Here is a 22,515-nt window from a genome sequence, read left to right on the forward strand (position 1 = left end):
ATGATATATCAAACTTTTTTTTTCTTTTAAATAAAAGGGGAAATTAGTTTTGTCCTGACATGCACCCTATAAAGTACTTTATTGCTATGGCTTATATACACAGACTTTTTTGGAAAAAGCATCAGGTCACAATTTCTGAGCAAGTTCTGCCGCCAACATAAACACCTGTGTTCACTCAGTTGCTTATCCCTCTGAAGGCTTAGCTAACAAACTTCACTTTATCAGCTAATAAACTAATACAACAGCCCTTAAGGCGGCGTGGGGATTCCTCCCAAAAGAAATGCTGAGGCCAAGTGGACAAGAGCAAATCGGTATTGAAACAGCTGACAGAAAAAGCAGCTCACACTCGGCACTGCACTCCCATGTGAGAGAGCAGCTCTATAGGAATACCTATAGGAATTTGATAGCTCTTGAGGTGACAGTGGCATATGAATTTTATTTTAAAGCTTTAAAAGTTACTGTACATGAAAATTATATGAAGCATTTTGAAAGTTTTCCCAGTTTATTTTTTGTCCTCTTTGTTATGCAAAGAATAGTACATTTGCCACGTCTCAAAGAGAAAATGATACAGAGCTAATCTACACTGTGCACTTTGAAAAGGAAGAGTCATGTGTCACACTAAGAATACATTCAACGTTAGCAGGAGATGAAATGTTAAGTATGGTTTTACTGTCACTGTTTATTTCTGGGGGAGATGAATGTGCTTTATTTATTAGCATACCTGTATTAACAAACATGCCACACACAAGGATGGATGCAGGCACACATGCACACAGTGGCGCACTAAAGAACTGGTTTAAAGGGAAAAGGGGAACAAGAAAACAGGGTTAGGAAAGGCAAGCAAGGAGGATTAATTATGGATGTGTCTTTGTTTCAGGGCATTCTGCCAGCAGCATACACAATCTAGTAGAAGTATGTAAGATGTAGGTAGCACAAACTAACATGAGGAGGCTCTGCAGGTAGGTTTGACTAGAAACTTCATAGCCCTTTGCCTGTTTCAGCATCTAAATGTCAGCACCTACTCTACCTTCTCATCATTGCCAGTCCATGTGGGCTGAGCAAGGTAGGAGGTGCTTGGTCTGCAGCTTTTACAGTAAAATGAGCAGATAGTTGGAGTTAATGACTCTTGTTACTGACACAAAGAAGAATGCTTCTGACACATGCAGTTTAAAATAACATCCACTCATCTACAACATTTCCATTGCTTCTTGAAATGCATTAAGATCATTAAATTTCATTAAAGCAGTCCGAGGCTGTCTACTCCTGTTTGAGGCACACTAGCCCTGTCCGTGGTGCTGAAAACAATTCTTATCAACATTTGCAGAAGATGTGAAGCTTTAGATAGACTTGTCTAGAAAGGTCACCGCAATTGAGCATAGAAAGATAGAGTATATGTCAAAGCAGTGTTTTTTCTCCTAATTATTTGGAATTAAAGCTAAGAAAGTGAGGCAAGACAATCGTCTTAGTATTTATGACACTGCATTTATTGTGAACAAATGTTTTCCATTAACTGAAGAAAGTGTCGATGAAAATGTTGTGTTGTGAAAATGAACCCATTTATGTTCATGTGAGAGGGGTCCTGTATATACGAGTATGTGTAGAATTCTGCTACAACCCCAAAAGGAGCTCCACATATTTATTCACAGAAATTAAGAAGGCTTTTAGTGGTGTGACGAGAGCAGGATGGTGGGCCGTGTGATTCATTAGTTAAAAGGGTCCCTAATAAATTCCCCACTTTTAATGTTTCACAAAGCTATTAAAGGCACACTGAACCGCTATGTCCCTGTTGCCCATTATAGCTTTCAATAAATGACAATCACACAGCGCTTAAAAAGAAAAACAGACAGCCTTCTCAGCCTGCCTCTCAAAAGCCCCTAATAGCACGTAAAGACTTATTAGCCGCTCCGCCGTGCTGCTTTAGAAGAGCAAGGCACTTTGTTTCGGAGTTGCGGGAGCTTTGCTAAATGAATAGAGCTGCTTCTCCACTTCTATTAATTCGCAGAACTCAGCTTAAGAGCCTCCGTATCAATCTCTATCAGGCTCATAGAGGAGAGGGAATCTGTTCAGGCTTCAGGCGGATACAACTTCACCAAAAAGATAATTTTTTTTTCTTCCCAAAGCATAAGAGTACGATGATGAAACTTAAGCAATAGCATACTTTCCGATGCATTCCGTCTTCTCAGCACTCAGCTGGAAATGACTGCCGTATCGCCAAGTTCAGGGCAAAAGGCGCATCATTTATTGTGCTGTAGAGAAAAGGAGCATGCTCATTGGTTTAATTAATGGTTTCCTGAGGAGGAGGAAAACACAAAGCTGAAAATTAAGCCCCAGGGGCAGGAATATAAATCTGCGCTGTCTGTTCCAATTTTCTATCGCTTACAACGGAAAAAGAGAGGTTCTGCCTTTCTGCTTACTCTTCTACTCGGAACGTGCATTCTTTTAGACTCATTGCAAACAACATCCTCTTGGGGGCAGGGCTGGGTCACAACTAAAACTCTAAAATCTAAAGTCCACAGAGTTTGATGTCCATTGCAGACTCTTTAACTCTCAGCCGAAGTGTGAGGAATTCGAGTTCTTTTCCAACAATGGGGATGGCTGACATTTTTTCTTTTCCAGAAAGTTGGTCTTTATTTTTCTTCTGTGTTCTTCAAACAGGCAGCCGGCAGGTCAGGCATTTGACATTAGAAAGAACAACCCCCAAGCCCCCCCCCACACACACACACACCTTCCATTAGGGCACTTGGGCGACACTTCCTCTACTTTACCTGCTTCTTCAGAGTAGTTATTATGTTTGACGTGAGTGGCAGCTCCTAAAAGCCACCGCTTCAAGCTTCATTTGCTCGTCCGGTTGAGTGTCTGCCGTTCACACGTGCTCGCTCAAGCGTTCAGGTGGCTAAAAGCCGAGGAGTCTGGGCACGGGTGGTTGGAGGGGCACTGAGGCCTCAATCAGGGGAAAGAAAAGGGGGGAAAAAAGAGGAAGCAACCTCTCACTGTGATGATTCTTAAAAGCTGAGAGCTTAACATGGATTCACGCTGATTTACACCAGCTTGCTCTAACAATATGTGTATGTGGGCATTTTCCTGACAGGAGATAGTTGCTGCTCAGCCATGGCTGAGGCAGTATTCTGAAGGCAGATTGTGTATGACAGCTTGTGTGGTGAACTGTGTCTTACCTAACTCTCTCTCACACTCACACACATACCTGCACCTGAGCCTCAACCAGCAAACATCACAAATACAACAAGCGTATCAAAGGCATGACTAATTAATCCGCTCAAACTCCAAAATTTCACTGATCGTTGCGTCACACTCACTGATCCTGAGAATGAGGACGCACCCTGTATCTCACCCGTGATCGCACGCCTGTCATTAAGATTGATGAATTAAAGAAGATTAGCGCGCTGAGGGAGAGACAGAAACGTGACGTATGGTATGCAAGAACACTCTTAAAAATAAAAATGCCAAAAAGCATTATTTGGAAGGATGGCGTTGAAAACAGGCTTGTTTTCATAACGAATGTTTTTAGTGATTTCAATTGTAAAGAATCATCAAGTGAAAGGTTCTTTAGGGAAATAAAAGTGGTTTTCTATGGCATTGTTCCAAAAACTCTTTGAGCCTCAAGGAAGTGGAGGCCCATGCAGCCTGCAGCTGGCAGCCTCTGAGTCAGCACTAGCGCTCAGGAACAGAGAGTGAGTCTCCCTGCACATCATGTAAAAACAGCGATTTTTTTTTTCTCATGTCAGTCAAATATATTTTTTTCCTGTCAAAGTCATGCTGATATTTCAGCAGTGGTCAGAGGTAGAGCTGTTGAGGCGGTAATGCTGGGTTTGAATGCTGGATTGGTAGCTAGCCTGTTCTCCACCGATTTATTTAGATGAATAAACAACAGTGTGCTGGCTCGCGAGCTGTGCCTTCAGAGCAGAGAGAGATTAGTTAAAACTGCACCAGTAGTTAAGACTGCTACAACTAGTTTATCACATGTTCAGATATAGTATATAGCAGTTTTTGAGCAGCTTAAAAAACTTCATATAGAAAGTCAAACAGAATGTAAACATTCTCAGCCCCTCATTTACTGACAGTAGTTGAGCAAAATACTGTTTTTTTGTTTGTTTGTTTTTGTTTTTTAAGATAATCTTATTAAATGCTTATCACTGACAAGTTCAAACAGCAGCCTTAAGGTTGCCAGATTGTTTAGGATCCCATAGATAAGCATTTTATGCCACTTGCTATGACATTCTTTTTTATTAGTGATGTATTGCCAGTACCTTATAGTATTTCAAGTTTCATTAAAGTCATAAATTATTTAAATTTATTTATTATTTTTTTTATTACAATAATACTACTACTACTACTACTACTACTACTACTACTACTACTACTACTATTACTACTACTACTAATAATAATAATAACAAATAATTATATTTTAAAAATAATTAAATTAAAGTGTAACCCATCTTGAGCTTTCCTTTTGCCAATTATTATGGTTTCTCCTTTCAGTCATAAAACGCTACAATTCACTGTTCCTTCTCTATCAAATGGCTGCAGTTTGTACATCTAACTTTCCACACTACTAAGTACTTAGTAGTACTAACATATACATTATGCTGAAGGTACATTTATGTAATAACTGTATTATGACTTTAATTTGCAGGAAGCTGTAAAAATGAATTAGTAATTCAAAACCAATCACTGGGTCTTTATCCCAAATCCGGGCCATACATATATTTTAAATCTGTGGGAGACACTTTTTAGGGTCTGTCTATTTGTTTAAGAAAAAACTGTTAATGTGAGAAAGCAGAGAGCTGTGTAAACTCTATTAAGAGCAAACATTTCCCACCAGTACCACTACACTAACACATTCTGCTCTCAACCTCCCACTTCACAGACATTTACATGTACACACACCCACAAAACACATTTATATACAGTGTAAAAATGAATGTAAATTAAAGGCTGGTTGTGGCAGGCGAATCACAGTAAATGTTACGCTCACTTAGCAGAATGCTTAGGTACTTCAGGAAAGGATAGGAAGTAAACATTACATAGAGGGAAATACAATAGAGGGATGTGAAGGGACATCTAACACATGTCTATGGCAAATTTGAGGTAGCAGCTATTCCGTTGGCACAGTGTGAATCTACAGTGTCAAAATGGCAAAATGTGCTGGAGCCAGAATGGATCTATATTTAAGATGTGATGCAAGTAGTTTTGCTGATGAAGAAATGTGTTTATTATTAAGTTGTTATTTTTAATTTCCATAACAGTACTTGGATACTAGGGCTGGGCAATATGCCAAAAATCTCATGGATAATTGTTCCTGATTCTTAGAAAACAAAAAGATTTAAGAAAAATATTTTAAAGGTCTATTCTATTTACTTAAATCTAAATTATATTTCATCCAAGTCCTTTCAGACTTATGATATAAAGTATTTTTTTAATAAAAGAATTTTGATGGTAAAATAATAATAACATTCACTCTACAGTCCAAATAGTACAAACAGTAAATATATGTAAACTTACTAAATTAAAATTGTTTGTGATGTCATAAAATCAGCACATTTACATACACCTGCTTATGCAACCTACAGCCGTTCAGCTCTGATCACTCAGATTGCATTTATAAGGACAAACTGCTTTTTGAATGAGGCATAATAAACAGAGGGCAGTCAGTCAGAAGGTCATTTACACATATCAGTGTAATTTTAAGGGATAAAGAAAGGTTGGAGACCACACATGACATAGGCAAATTTCAGGAAAAGTTCGGGAAAGTTCTAGAACAATGTATTATATGAGCCCTTTAATACTATAAAGCAGTAATATTATCTCACAACTATAAACAGTCAAGATGTGACAATGTACAGTGCCACGACAAAAGCCTGTAGTGCCTGAGAGCATGATCATAGAGTTAGGCAAGGCACTTGCATAAACAAAAGACTGAAGTCTAATTACTAAACCAAATTTAAAAAGCAAGTAATGTACAATATGTGAAAGACTGAATGAGAGGGGAGCAGAGTGATTGTGAACACAAACCTCATCAAGGTCTGAGATGTAGACAGGCTTCTCCTGGAAGCCGATGGGCATGGGCTCATTGGGTGGGATCTCAACCTGCTCAAACATCTTATTATTCTCTCTCTGGATGCCCTCAGGCAGCAGCATCTGGCAAAAAAGCAGAGCAGCAACAGCAGGCTGCATTAGCCAAACCCAGTTACAATTTACCACCTGGCAAAGAGACAGAACCATTACCATCCATTAGCTCCCCACAACCCCGACAAACTCAAACACTCGCAACTGGAGCCAAGGCCAGTCACCGGCCTCCAAAAAGACCGCTATTGCATATGTCATGCTGTCCTGGGCTATGCTTTTATGCTTTCCTTTTATATATGTAAAGCTGAGCTGATGGGAGCTGTTGGGAGCTGTTAACCAAATAGCTAATGCCAGACACACATGCACACATACAAATCACTCACACAGGCTCGCTGTGTTACTTCTGCTAAAACCCACCTGTTTATCCAATCACAAATAGGTGCTTAGGCATATCACTGAACAGAGAATATTCATTAGGAATTAACATGCAACTATTATGAAATAAGCTTAGAAATCACAGCTTCAAATGACTTATCGAATGAGAATGCATGAAAAATCAGCCATGTCGCATGATGTTGAGTGAACATAACAGACCGAAAATTCAGACTATTACTGAGGATTTAAAAATTTTTCAGTTTTTCTATTTTTTTACATAGTAAACCTAAAATCAAGGCAGCATCAATGGTTGGCTTACATTAACGTCTTACCTTGGCCCCTCCAATGAAGGCAGAAGTCTTAGTAGCCTCAGCACAGGAGTCATAGACATGAGGGTAGCGAGGGCGCTCGTATTCTCTCTGACGGCCTAACACTGGAGAACGGCGGGCAGTCAGCAAGGCCTGCTCCCTGTGTGCACACACACACACACAAACAAATACTGAATCAACACACACCAAATAAACATTGCACAGACACAGGTTATTGGTTTTCACTGAGTGCTAGTAGTTTTGAAATTCTAAAACATGGAGAGACCTTGAAGCCGCCTCAAACCTGAAAAGTTTTATCCAAACCAAAATAACACCAGAGAACATTCTTTCTGACCCAGTCTGACCAAGGACACAAAGTTCTGAATTTGAACCTGCCCCAAGTCTCATAAAACTCTGTCCAAACCCAACAACCACCATCTGGAGACCAAATAAAACTCCTTATCCCTAACAACAACAGTCAAGTCAGTTTCATTTTCACATACCTATAGTGCTGTGAAAAAGTACTAGTCTTGTAAACTCCTACATTTTTACAATTAGTCACACTAAGTGGTTTCAGATACTTATTCAAAATGTAATGTGAGACAACGAGAACACAAGGAAACAAATGATCAAATGATCAGTTAATTTTTAAAATGAAAAAAAAATGCAACACATGACCCATGTGAAAAGGTAATTATCCTCTAAACTTAACAACCTGTTGTGCCAACTTCAGCAACAACTGCAAACGCTTCTTATAACTGGAAATTGGTCTTTCACATCACTGTGTAGAAACTCTGGATCGTTATCTTGCCGCATTACCCAATGACATTTGAGCTTCAGATTATGGACTGATAATCAGATATTCTCCTGCATGATTCTGGTAGAAAGGAGAATTCATGGTTCTGTCAATTATGGCAAGTCGTCCAGATAGTGAAGCAGCAGTGAAGTATACCCACATCATCATACTACCACCACCATGTTTGACTGCTGGTATGTTATGTTTGCAGAATACTGTGTTAGATTCACACTAGATGTAACAAGACCCCTGCCTTCTAAAAAGTTTTATTTATTGCAATTTTAATATGAGGTTTGAGAACTGTTGAACTGAATTGTCATGAACTGTTCTTGACAAATGCAAGACAAGCCTTTATGTTCTTCTTGGTTAGGAGTGTTTTTCACACGCAACTCTCTTGGATACTACTTTTGACCAATCTCTTTCTAGTGATGAAAATCATAAGCACTAACTTTATCTATGGAGCGCAAAGCCTGCAGTTCTTCCTAGCTCAATCGTCTCTTGGAAGAATTTTGGCAGACCTGCCACGTCTGGGAAGACTCAATATTGTGCCAAGCTTTGTCCATTTGGAGTACCAGAGCTTTAAAAATGGCTTTGTATCTCTTTCTAGATGAACATATTTCAATAATTTTCTCTCATCTTTTTAGAATGCCTTAGAATGCCTTTCTAGACCTTTTAGCCAGCTACACATCAATGGAAAGGTTATAATGAAATGATGTTTAAAGTCAACAGGGCTAAATCCATTTAGTTTAGTGGGTCCCTAATCAATAAATTAATTTATAAACAGTATTTTGTTTTTACTTAGATTGCCTGTGTCTTATATAAAGATTTGTTTGTGTCACGGTTGGCCCCTCCCAGTCCTGTCCATGTGTTCTTGCTTTGGTTTTGTAACTCCGCCCCTGATTGTGTTCACCTGTCCCTCATTGTTCAGTGTATTTAAGCCCTGTGTTTGCCCCTTGTGTTCGCCAGTCTTTGTATCTGGTCTTTGTTTGATGTGGATTCTGGTTCTTTGTCATGTCTGTCCCCCAATCTGTACGTATCGGCTCATTGACCCTGGACTGTTTTGACCACGACCCTGGATTTGCCCATAAATAAATCTCGCTTATCTCAGCGTGTACGTCCGCCTCCTCGCTCCTACAGTTTGAAGATCTGAAACTACTAAGTGTGACAAAAAAGCAAATACAGAAGAAATTACAAGGGCACAAATATTTTTTACTTTTCTAAAAACAGTGTAACGATGACTGCCATGATCAGATTATTAAAGACAAAAAATACAATGTGGCTAGCCTTATAGTTATATAGTTAGTATCAGTTATCCAGTAGTTTTTAATTGTACTTTAGAGAATTAATTCATCAATTGATGCCATCGTACAATATGTCAAAAATGTTTCATCTGGATAAATTTCAGATAACCCAAGACAATGTTCTCGTCTACATGCTGTTCAAGGATCTTACAGATTCCATCAATCCAGTATACCAGATCATTTCAGAACTGTTTTTTTTTTCTTTGTTGGCTTACTCAACTGTTTTATTTGTTTCTTACTAATCTGACAATAGTTTTATTTGACTGTTTTGATTTGTTAATCTTTTTTGTCTTAAGGTTCCCTTTTTTATCTTTATTATCTACGTTTTTTAAAATAATTCTTTGCTAAACTTTCATAAATGTATATTTGCTCTTTTCAATCTATTGTTTTTCTGTATAATGCTCAGTTACACTGTAAAGGAGGCAACCCCAATGCACTCAGAGTTTAAATAAAGGGTGACTGATACACTGATTGATTAACTGTACTGAAAAAGAATAAAATACAGAAAAAACTACAGTAGAGGTAAATATTGAGGAAAGTATTTTAAGGAAGATGGGCCATGGGAAACTGAATGTAGAAGTTGACCCAAGCTTGACAAGTACTTATAAAAATTTTGTCTGAACCAGACTGAGCCATAAATGAATAAAGTCTCAACAAGTCCTGAATAAAAAAGCTCCAGCAAAACTACTCCAGTATTCCCACAAAAGCAGCTAAGTGATTGTAGGCTTGATCTCGACACAGCAACATACATCGAAGACGTTTTGATAACATGGGTGTGACAAAATCGACAAACATTACAAAACAGAGCTGGACGAAAAGAAAGATTAGGGCTGACTTTAAACCTGACAGCCCCTGTGTAACTTGCCAGTTCCTATACAAAGCAGAAAGGGTTCTGAATTGAGCATGTCATTCTTAATACATTGTGGAAATACACACAAGAACAGAACAGATTCCATTCTATTGTATTCCAGTCTACACACACTTCAAACATCACTGAGGAACTGAAACTAATACTACTAACCTTCCAGCGACTGGCTTTGCAACAGTGCCAAAACAACTCTTGATCTTATGAATAGCAACTAAGCTGGGAACATTGCTCCTCAGGTTCCTCACGCAACCCATCTGTGAACTAATCTGCAATCAGATCTGCTGGTGGAAATCTCGCTCAATTGGGACTTCATACATTATGCGACAGAATTCAAAGTGCACGGAGACACCAAGGCTCAGCTTGCTGAGCTGAAGTGACCTTTGTGCTCTGAAGTTCAACTACAAATCTCTCCAGTTACACTGAGCATTGCTTAGAACAGGGTCACAACTGTTACTTGATGAGGAATAAGTGAGCCTCTTTAGGGTCCTCTTTAAGTCATTACACATTGTCCTTGAATGAAAGAGTTGCCAATCCAGACAAATGTTATAATACATGGGCATCATTTACAACTTGTGACCGTGAGACAGGGCACATTTTCAGAAGTTCACAGTATCTGCAATGTGGAACTATAAGCAAAAGGTGAAAAGATTTAGAACCCACATTGTCAGGAATAGCCCTAGAAGCAGCATGCACTATAAGCCATGCAGAAAACACGTTCAAACAATATTTGTAATACTGTAACCAGCCATGCCACACAACGTCTGTTTATAACCAACATTAGCAGTAAGAGTGTTTAAAGCTAACTCTGTATTTTTTTACTGTAAAAAGGTTTTAAAAAAAGGCCAAAATTATACCGTTCTAGATATACAATAAGATACATATTAAAAGGACCTGGATCAGATTGAAGAAGTAAACACTGGATTGGGACATCCCTAACAGTATGTTTAACACCTAATCAGGTAACGTAACCATTTCCTACCTACTGACTGTGCCTACATAACGTCCAAGTAAAGACGTAACACTGTTAACAAATAATGATGCAATAAAAATACTGTCCAAAAATTTGGCTAAATTCTGTGTGAAAAAAATGACAAAATCAGTGACTGCTTGTGTTTATTCTTTGTTGACAGACAGATGCACTGGATGAAAGAAGCAAAGAGAGGGGAGAAGTGTAAGGTACAGCTCCAACAAGTGTAAGGTACAGCTCCTCACTGCTAATCTTTTCCTTTATGTTTCAGCAGATTTGGCCAGGCAATAATTTTAATTAAACAGATCACTGCTCTTTTTATGTTCTGAAATTAATCTTTCAGCAGGAAAATCTAGAGGGAAAAACTTGACTAAAGGTTGGATTTTCAAATTCATCAGAGATTTTTTTTCACCTTTTTCAAGGGAAGAGACTCTGATGAAATATGTAGAAGGGTGCCTGTTTCTGTAGAGGGACCAACACTGAGGAAAAAAGGAAGGTATGAGAGAGAGAGAGAGAGAGAGAGAGAGAGAGAGAGAGAGAGAGAGAGAGAGAGAGAGAGAGAGAGAGAGAGATCAGGCGATTACCTCTGCAGTCTCAGCTCCTTAGGGTCAAAATGGAACGCAGCTTCAGAGTATTCCCCGTCATCACTTCGTTTCTCTCTCTTCCTCTCCCTCTTCTCCTCCCTCCGGTAGAGCTTCATCATCTGCCTCTCCTGTTCTGACTGAATGGTCACCTGACAGCCATATGTGGGCTTAACTGTCTCAGTGCTTTTAAGTATACCATCTGTAAAACAAAGACACCATTTTAAAGACAGTAAGAAAGACACAATCACTAATCATTTTCTTAGGCACTCAGTCCCTTCCTGAAGTAATCCTCGTCATTGTTATACTACAAGCACTGTTATTACTATGTAATAATATTGTCAAAATACAGGGTGATTCAAAAAGATTCATACGATTTTAAATACTATATTTTTCCAACCATGAGCTGTCGAGGAACCAATCACATACCAATTGAAAGAGGGGGTCATAGAGTTTCTGACTGCCACCGGAAGATGGCTCCCTCCAGTCTGCAAGGAGATGGTGACCCCTGAGCAGAAAGCGCTTTGCATTCTCCATTTTAATAAGAGTGAATCCGTCATAACTATGCAGTGTGATTTTCATCAGCAATGAACCTTCAACAGCTCAGAGCATTCGTTGTTGGTTCCATAACACTGGATGATCTCCGAAATCATGATGAAAGAGCTATGAGTACAGTGACACCAAACATGCTCAAGCGAGTATGAGATGAATTTGACTATGTCTGTACAGCTAGAAGAGATCATATAGAGCGCTTTTAAAATGACATATTAAACATTATGCTCACTTAAAACATTTACAGTTTACTGCATTCTTCTGTAATGGTTTACAAGTGAAATAAATCATTTTGAAATCGGATTAATCTTTTTGAATCACCCTGTAAATAAGCTCAGTATATATTGTAGCATGGTTCCAAACTGAATACAGGAGCTCAATTGTGATAGATCCAGTAATAATAACATGTTTGTTTGTGAAACTGAAACAAAGTGCTAACCACATACTGAATGAAGCAAAAGAACTTACCCCTTAATATCCCCACCTCATTATATCTTAATGCTTATTATTCAGTAACTACAAGGAAAGCAAAGCGAACTGGCCAGGTTATTCTTAAATTATACATGTGAGCAGCAGAATCCTGGACCTGCTGGTCTGAATAACTGACTGATTAATTTATTAAGACAATTTTGTGTTTTTAAAAGAAAAAGCCCTGTCCACACCTTAAAAAAGGCATCATTTCAGGATTTAACACTACAAATGTATACATGAGCCATTTCTTGTGTGAAATATAACAGGAGCCTTTGAATTTCACAATCTAGTCTTGACGGAACCACCTGGCAGGTGAGAAGTCTGAGAGTGATGCACCCTTTCAATTCCAAACACAAGACATGTGCTTAAATTCCCTGAGATGCTTTGCTGTGGAAGGAACATTACAAACACACTAAAAAAAAGAAATACAGTTACTCAAAACGCCACTACCAAATACACCCACATGAAGCAATCTGTAATACAAGACTGATAAAATACAGCAGAGAAGGAAGAAAGGGAAAGTACTGTAGAATATGAGCAACCATATATCAATTAGCATATAAGAATATGACCTAAAATAAGGCTACATCGCGGGCCTATGTTGCCATATTGAGAGCTCAGGATAAAGGTTAAATTATCCATTACACCACATACTGTCTGAAGCACAACAGCTCAATAAAAGGCCAAGTCTCTCTTGAAGGCAGATGAAATGTGATGATTGCACTTGGGCCTTGGCTGATTGTCTGAATGATCTACTCTTTATCTTCGGTAAAGGCTCGAGCTTGGAGCAGCCCCACTTTCCTCTCATCTTCCTTCTCTATCACTGACAAGTAAAGTAGTCTTAAGACAAATACAAAAAAAAAGGATTCATGGAAAAAAGCACCTTGAGGAGACAATGCCACATCTTACTGTTCTACAAATCTAAATATCTACCTTTTGAATTTTTAAAAGAATACACTTTGAAATTTGAGAAAAAATGCACAGTGAAGTAACACCAAGGTGAAGTGCAAGTTCTCTTGTGGATCACACTTGACTAGTAATAAACTTTGCAACAGCAAAGTTAAAACTCTGATTACAATTTCTTCCGAACATTAAACTGATGAAAATTGCCAATATTATACGTCTACACACTATAGACTAATATTCATCTAGTTAAGTGTCTTTCATAACAGGTGTGAAAATGATTTGTGCTTTTTCCAAGACATTATTCTGTGTGAACTTGCCTCCCCCCTGTTAATTAACAAGAATTTATGTGAATCGTTCTATGATTCATGCTCATACGTTTCTTAGTTGATTCAGTTATAGCTCTTGTTTCTGATGTGAAAGAGTTCCAGCCTGGGACAGGGAACAAAGCAGCAACCAGTGCACTTTCAAAATAGTTCATGTCAAGTTTATTTAAACAGCCTACTAAATTATGTGACAAGGCAAACATTCGAATTTCAAGCAAGCTCTCCTGTTACTTTGTAAAACATTAATTGTAAAGCTCAAAAAATGGCAAACAGCAGGAAACCACTTGATCCACATCACCTTCACAACTGGAGGCAACTGTGGGCAAAGGCAGACTGTCAGTTTGTCTAGCTTCCCCAAGGTGTCACCCTGTTGTGCACCCAGCGAGGGAAACAGAGCGTGCCGCTCACCAGCAGCTCCAGTTACACAGACGGAGGCGACTCAGCTTTCCAGACGCATTATTACCGATCTGGCTGATCTAACCAGACGCGTTCTAGTCATTACAACAATGTTAATTATGCAAAGGGCTTGTTTTAATCGACATTATTAGCTCGTAGCTGGACACCAAGACATCTTTGTCCCATCTGCTTAAAATCACAATGCCTTCAAAGCCTTGACAGACAACAGTTACTAGATGTTTATGCAGCTAGAGGCCACTGGGGTAAACTAACAAAAACAGCAACAAAATATGATTGAATATTAATGTTAGAAACAACAGGGACAGGCATTTCTTCCCTCCTAAACAAATACATTTCAGGGAAGAATGTAACCAACACTATCAGACTATAATAGGATTGGGGAGAGTGTGAAATTACCCAGGTTTGCAGGTGCAAAGCCCAGTTATTTTCTATTAAATTAGCAAAACTGTCAGCGATACGCTGACACTGCTCAAATGGAGGGCCTGGGAGGTATAATCCCTAATCTCATTGACTCTCTGGGAAAAGCAGGTGAAGCAGTTTGCTCACCCAGACAGTAAGAAGGAAGTACAGCAGCACAGCAATGAAGTGCTGGAAGTTATGGAATATGCTGTAGTTGGCCAGTACAGACAATATATAGCTCTGGACTAGAGATGGGCATTTGAACCCTTTTTTTGTATTTGAATATGAATGTTTTTAGTTTTGAATATTATAATATTCAATATATTATTATTATGAATTAAAAAGATCACAGATTTTAGCATAACCTGTTCTGTACCTGATTAAGTGAATTTAGTGATGAATGTGATTTTAATATACTTTCAGTTGACCTACACAATAATAACACAAATTTCATAAAGCAAATTGATCATGTTCCTCATACATGAAAACTCATAAGCAGTGAAAAAGATCAATTCAGAAACTAAAGGTTCTGTAGAGGGTCGGACTGCATCCTTCTTAGAAGAAAATTTTAATTACTTTCTACTTTTTAACAAATGACAGGATATTGTATATTTTTTCAATTTTTTCTGTCACAAACTATCACTGACATCATGGAATACCAATGTACATCCATGTCCATATCTACAATCTGAACACATTATATTGATTCTGAAAGAATATTCATGAACATAAGGTTTTCACGCATACAAAGGCATCTCTAAATCAAGAACGAGCTGTTTGACTTCTCAGGAAGATTACCCATTATACTGAACCAATCAATACTACACCACTAAAGTTGCTAAAGGTATTTCTAATCAGGAGGTCTGATGCATCGCTTTTCAGAGCAGTACGAATGTTCTGCTTCAGAGAGACATATCGAAATGGAAAGGGACAGATAATAGATACCAATTTCAATAGAATCCAAAAGGCTTAATTACAAAATGTATATTAAGAAAAACACCAAAGAAATCTCTCTTGAAAGGCTGAATTAAAATCAATCAAGACAATCACAAAATGATGCTAGCTAATTCATTTTGTCCAAAACAAAAGGGAAGAATTCCAAAAAGGCAGCACATCCCAGTAAGTCTGTTCTCTATTGCCACAGACTAACAGGCATTAATTAAGAATTAACTGAGGGTTAGACCATAATTCATCATGTAACCTCAACATTTGCCATCATGTCAACAGACCCAGGAAAAAATTAAATGAACTAATGAATAATTAAAGATAATACCACCCAACCTGAGAAATACTGCATTGTGTAAGTACTGAAATGTTAGAGATACTACACTGAAACTTGACCCCTCTTTTTAAAACATTATCTGAAAGTATGCACCATAGAATATAACAGCTTTGTAGTATGCAGATATATAGGATCGTTATTTATCTACAGCTCCAAGAAAAAGTGATTTTTTACATGCTGCTACCAGTCTGTCTGTAAACAGCTGTTTGCTCTAACTGACTCAAAGCTATTGATTTATTACTGCTAGCATCACTCCAGCCACATTACTCGGGCCTCCAAAATAACTACAGCATACACTCTGTTCTTATTCTGAAAGATGTCTAATTGATGAGATAGCTATGAATTAAATGAAATCCTTATGAAACTGATTCTAAAAGCATGCCTTCTCTGGCCATATGGTCTTGCTGTAAGTAGTGACAGTTCTAGAATACAGCCAATTTTATAGCTTTAAAGAAAGCATATCTGACAAATTATATTCTGTATAGACACTTATTTCCAAAAGTGGTAATTTAATCACTGTACAAATGGTTTAGAGAAAATAAATGCCCATGCGAATTTCTTTACTTCTACATGAAGTATGCTACTCCATATCTTTGGAACAACCCTCTGTTGCTTTCTGACATAAGGCACCATCAATTCAGTCATGTCGCTATCTGGTTTTGGTTACATCTATAGGCACAGTTATTTTTAAAAAAGCTAGCTGATCTTTTTTTTCCCCCAACAATATCTCCTGACTGAGAATCTTATCCTGAGCATTGCGGTTCGAGGCTTGTCCACCCTCTCGCTCACGATTGCCCATCAAAACTCAAAAGGTTCTTTTGAATTTTTCATACAGTCTGTGACACCCTCTCTACCTCCGTGCGATTTCCATCTCAAAGGCAACTCTTTTCTTTGGCGCTGCATTTGGGACACGGTCACGTCTATATCCCCACAGCCCCCCGCTGACACCAGCGTTGTATGGAGCTGCACCTCTTTCTCTACTCTTTGATGTGTCTCTTTTGCCCACAACTTTGGCTTCATGGTGCAGGCACATGTGCTGCCCATTAGACTGTGTGCGTCTGAGGCTATTTTTTGCATCACTGTGTTTCTGTTACTGCATCCTCAAACCCCTGTGGAGCAATTATCCCTGTGGAGCAATAACCAAGCAGAAAAAAGGAAAGGAAAAGAAAAGAAAGCAATACAAATGGGTAGCTTTCCGAATCTGTATTTTCTCTTTGCATTTGCAACTCTAAAAGGGCAATCGCCACTTAAAAACATCTGTAAAAAACATTTCAATGGCATCCAAGCACCTTTTGCCAATAGGGGGTGCCACTGCAAATCCATAACAAAGTTTGCACAAAGTTGGTTTGGACAGTTACTGGCCAGATTTCTTATACTTCAAGAGAACTGGCTGTTGATAGCAGTGTGCTGTACGTTGTAGAAGTGCTGCATGCAAAATTCTACAGGCTAAATAAACAAAACTTGTACTAAAAATCTTGTGAATCTGAGGAGCACGCTTTTAAAACAACCTGATTATAAATTTATATGAATGGCAAGTTATATTATATGGGTAATGTGCTCATGGGAGAAAAGCCATAACCATAAGATCAACAGATTATCAACATTGTTAATATAGCTAACAGTAAACAAAGACATTTACTAGAAAGGATATTGCTTTTCATATCTAGGAATAAATAAGAAAGAAAAACTTCCCAAGAATTGGGAAAAAATTAAACATTTTTAAAATTGGACACTATTTTGAAAATGTTCAATTAATCTACCCAGCTAAATTATACCATTCCATGAATTTAAAATAATTTTTAAAACTCTGCTGCTCAGTTAATTTCCTAGCATCATGTTTTGTCTCTGCATTGTTGCCTCCAGACAAAACAAAAACATCATTCTAGGACTCTGAAAACTGAGTTTATAGAAAAGATTCTCCAGGGTGCAGACTGAACTTCTGTTTTCTGTGTTTTGTGTAGACTTATCTTTTTGGAAACATTCATCAGATCATGTGCGTGATCAGTGCTGTCTTGCTTTGCTGAGCTTCAAGACTCTCTGCCTAATGGCTAACTTCTGTGTGGTCAGTGATAACTGGCTGATTACGGTGTTAGCCACCACACAAAAACAAATTAATATAGTGTTCTGCACTATTTACACAGATTAAAATAGCACATTCAAGAGTAATGCAAAATGTCGGTTGCTATGCCCTTGAAAAGTCCTTTTGTTGTTCCTGTATTTTTTTGGAATTATGATTCAAAAAGTTTTTATGTTTAAAAGAGCACTGTGCAAAAGCAGAAATGTCAAACAAAATGTTTGCATAATGTTAAATGCTAAATGATACTTATTGACAAACTACTAACTGCACGTTTTCTTTCCCTGATTAATCAATTAATCAAAGCCATAATGGAAATGTTTTTGTGGAAACAATTAGTGGTTGCAGACATAATAATTAATATAAGGCCACTGCACTGCACACTTAATTTATAATTTTTTTTTTTTATGCCACACATCCATAAGATTGTTGTCAACAGTATTCAATACTTGGACCACACAATAACAGCTTGCACATATGTAATCAGCTCTTGACAATCCCACACAATAAAATCACACCTCACTTCATGGGATGCAAAGAGTGGGCAATTTAATCAGCAGCTTTTAGCCCTTCGTCTGACCTCTATCCATGGTTGTCAAGGTAACTCTAATCTCAACAGCAGTCTGGCAAGTGAACTTTTTGACTAGCCAGAAGCCCATTAGTTGCAGTCCATAGTCCATGTCTGGCGCCCCATAATTAGAGCATATAAAGCATAAAAAGCATACAAAATATCATAAAAGAAAAACAGAATAATTTGCTACCTTTGACTCAGAGATACGAGAAAAAGAAAGAAAGAAAGAGACCATGTTAGCTTCTTTACTTCCACTTTTCACCACTGCAAGGTTAAATCAACACAACATGAAAAGTAAAATATCTATATAATAGTAATATTTTGTAGCTATGAGAATAAGTCAATTTTAGATGTGCCCAGAATGATGATTTGACATGTACACGATTCTAAAAATGACTGAGAAACCTGTAGAAATAAACTAAAATACATTAATACAGAGAATGCCTGATCTTTGAAACGCAGCAAAAAAAAAATCAAAAGCAAGTAAGTTTACATATAATTATTTTGAATAATTACAGTACAAAATTTATAGAATATAACAACTCAAAGATTTAATAACATTTGCTGTTTAGTTTATAACATTATATCTGCACTGTATAGGTTATTATTGTATAAAATATAATAATAACAATAATACAAACAAATAATTCCAAACTTTCCAACTGTAGTGTACATCTACGAAATGTATAAAAATTAACATAAATGCTGTTTTTAATCTTCCCTGATCAGTAGATTTGCCTAAATCTGGATATATTTAGAGTTAATAAGGCTTATGCCAACCAGTAGAACCAACAGATGCAAACCAACAAATCGTTGTTGAAACAAACTCATGTCTGCAATACAGTGACTTTTTAGAAGAAAAACTTCCAACAAAAATAAATGTCATGTAATTTATCCACAATAATAATAATAATAATAATAATAATAATTCATCCTCATCTGAAAGTAGAGAACCAGATAAGCTAAATAACTGAGGCAATTAACCATTTTTATAATTCCGTTTATGAAACAGCATTGCTTCTCACTCAAACAAATGCCATGGTAAAGTATCATTACCTTCCTCAATAAAATATTTCAGAATAATGATGTTCAGTTTACACAAGCATCATCAACCACACATTATCAATGCACATTACAGACAAATCCAGCAATCTATTCTGATTATCTCTGATGAATGTCTAACAGCACTGCCACACTGCATGAAACTATTGCAATATTTTTATTATTTTATGTGTGTGTGCATTTTGTATTTTCCATTTCTCATATTTGTTTTGAATAAAAATGTGTTCTACCATTAACAGAATGCATTTTCCAATTTCATTGTTTTGACAGCACATTGAACAGTGCTTAAACAATGCCCACTTGAATAACTATGTCTGTTCACACCATCAGAGACCTAAGGCACTTCAGTAGTGGCCTCACGTATCTAGAGCTTTATTTCCAATTTAAGTTTATATTCTGAGCTCATACAGATGGCATGCCTGGAGTTATTACTTAAATACAATACTTAAATGTATTATAGCCTTTACATTTTGCCTCAAACACTCAAAGACTACAAATCAAAGCACTTTGTCCTTGTCTGCTCAACACCTTATTTCCAGCATTTAAAGGATCAATACTGCACTGAAAAAGAAGTATTTACTTGAATTCCAACCAAAGTGTGGTCAGATCAGTAGGGCAAAAACCAAACATGTAGAAAGCATCTCCATTATCACCTAGCTCAGAATTAAGTCACAGAAAATTCTGAACTGGACCTTAAGATTTTCGTGATGTGGAGAGGATAGACAAAAAATATAAACAGCTTTCTGATGTAAACTTTAAACAATGGGATTTGCAGATTTGGGGGAGATTATTACAACATTTCTAAACGATTTGTGTAATTTGTCCTCATACTGGTAAAGTTCCTTGCAAAAGTTAGGGATGTTCTGATCACCTCCATCCTGGGTTAGGGCCAATCCGCGCACATAATGGACCAGGTATTAGCTTCATTAAGCCCTATCAAGTTCCAATGTTTGGTTCTTTTTTTCTTAACAAAATACACTCCTACAATACTTTGACTGGGAATTCACCAGTAATATTAAATCAAGAATATGTAGTGTCTAAGAATTTAAGCATTTATTGTACATTTAACTTTCCTTGAAGCAGTATGTTCAGTAATTTTCCGTTATGTTCCTAAACTTGCATTAGACATTTTAAACATATTCAAAGCAGATACTGTTTATTTCTTCTCATTTCAGTATCAATAAAATATGTAAATTGGCCAGGGTGCAAAAATATACACAGGGTGGAAACAGTCAAGATTTATTGTTGGAACCTCATCTGTAGAGAGGTGGGCTTTTGGCTCATTACTTAGTTAATTAGTTGTTTGCTTGGATGTTTATTGGAAATCCAAAGTGTGTCCTAAACAGCCTATTTCTGGATCATTTTTACATTGAGAAATTCATTAAAAATTATCTTTCCATTCGAAGATTTTATAATCAACCAATACATGCTTCAATCTAGTGCATTTATGCATGCTTCAATCAAGTGCATCATACATAATATGACTTTTGTCTCTGCTTGACTGCTTTTTTCAAGAAGCTTAACATTACCAACTACCTTATATTGCGGGTCTCTGACGCCTTTTGCTAAAGCTCAAAAGACAAACAAAATTCATGGCACATTCACTAAAATTACTGTTAACTATCGACATAACAGTAAACTACTGAAATACTAAACCACTCTTTCATGGTGTGATCTATTGACAAAAATGCCTAATGTCACTTTTAGATTAGATCTAAATACCTAGCTGGCTCACAATGTATTAGGAGATTAGTTAGCTTAGTATCAACCATTACCTTACATTTGACTCTCAATAACTAACAAGCTCATTTTTGGCTCATTTATGGAAATTTCCAGCCATGAACACAAGTCTTCAAGTAATATTAATGACATCAAACAGACTAGATATCCAAAGCGAACAACCTCTTACACTACAAATTGCAGAATTTCTTGGTTGCCTGACACACTTTGGGGATAAATTGGCCATGGAAGTAACAGGAAATAACAATGGTTTTAACAAAAATGCCATCAATAAAAATCACCATTTAAAAGATGTAACCACTACATCAGTGGAGTCCCAGCAACAGCATGCCAGAAGTGTTAAACAACAAAAAAATGGTGTTAATAATTGATTACATTAACAATGCGTTTACTGTGAACCACTAATATATGTAAAACACTACATTTACACACACATTAAATACACAGCATACCTTTAGTAAGTACAGAATACCTTTGTGGCACACACAGCATATAATATCCTTTTGGCTGTTAGTATTAACAATATTGTTGAATCACTACCCCTACATGTTCCACCAGCTGCACCATTATGTACTGGCCAGAACCACTCTAAGCTTGAACAGCTTTATGTTGTTATTATGGAGCACTTTGTTTCTACACAACTCACCTGGTGGGTAGCTGAGCTTGTTATCAGGTGGGCCAGACAGGAGAGAGTCCACAATGTCTGACCTTCTCTGAAGAAGTACAGAGATCATTTCAAATCCCTCAGGGCCAAGAAATTCAAACAGCTGTGTGTACAAAAGAGAGAGAAGAAGTGAGACTCATCAGAACCAGACCATAAACGTGAGATAAATTAATAAATTCCAACTGCAGCCGGAACATGAAACTTTCTGTATGCCAAATGTGAGCACCTGGCAATTATCATCCCCCACAGCCCTAAGTCTGCAGCAGAATCTCATCTGCTGCTCAGCCTGCTGAACATAGCCACCTGGCACTTAGCACCACAAAAAACACCAAGCAAAGCTTTTAAAGCCAGCACACAACCCATGTTCAAAACGTTGAAAACTTAATGAGCATTTGGGGGGGGGGGGGGACTAGCCACTAAAATACTGTGCCATGCTGTGGCCTACATGCATAAATCTACTCAAATGTTTATCAAAATAAATAAATAACTACAGTGCAGCCTGTGGTGACAATTACTGTCGCTTGGCTCCATACACTGGGCTTGAAATGAAAAAATGACTGAAGTTTAAATGCAGAATGTCAGCTTTAAATTAAGGGTATTTACCTCTACATTGGACAAACAACAGAGAAATCAGTTTTTTTTTTTTTCCATATGCCCTTTCATTTCAGAAGGCCTTTAGTAATTAGAAATGCTGGTTCGGTTGTGTCGCAGTCAGCTGTGAGTAAGTCATATAAGATCATGTCTAGAGTTGATTCTAGATCTGGGATTTGC

At 37.5% G+C, this 22,515-nt stretch overlaps 1 protein-coding gene across 3 annotated transcripts in view; it reads right to left on the reverse strand.

Annotated features, from left to right (window-relative positions):
• Positions 1-22,515, reverse strand: part of ascc3 (activating signal cointegrator 1 complex subunit 3) — a 149,869-nt gene that overhangs the window by 110,793 nt on the left and 16,561 nt on the right. For all 3 annotated transcript variants that reach the window (XM_037537204.1, XM_017708223.2, XM_037537203.1), the window contains 4 exons: positions 21,727-21,847; positions 11,287-11,485; positions 6,795-6,930; positions 6,034-6,159 (listed from right to left, as the gene is read on the reverse strand). In XM_037537204.1, coding sequence (XP_037393101.1) covers positions 6,034-6,159; positions 6,795-6,930; positions 11,287-11,485; positions 21,727-21,847 — 582 coding nt within the window. The remainder of the gene's footprint in view (positions 1-6,033; positions 6,160-6,794; positions 6,931-11,286; positions 11,486-21,726; positions 21,848-22,515) is intronic.

The sequence above is a fragment of the Pygocentrus nattereri genome, chromosome 3, assembly GCF_015220715.1.
Source record: "Pygocentrus nattereri isolate fPygNat1 chromosome 3, fPygNat1.pri, whole genome shotgun sequence".
NCBI lineage: Eukaryota > Metazoa > Chordata > Actinopteri > Characiformes > Serrasalmidae > Pygocentrus > Pygocentrus nattereri.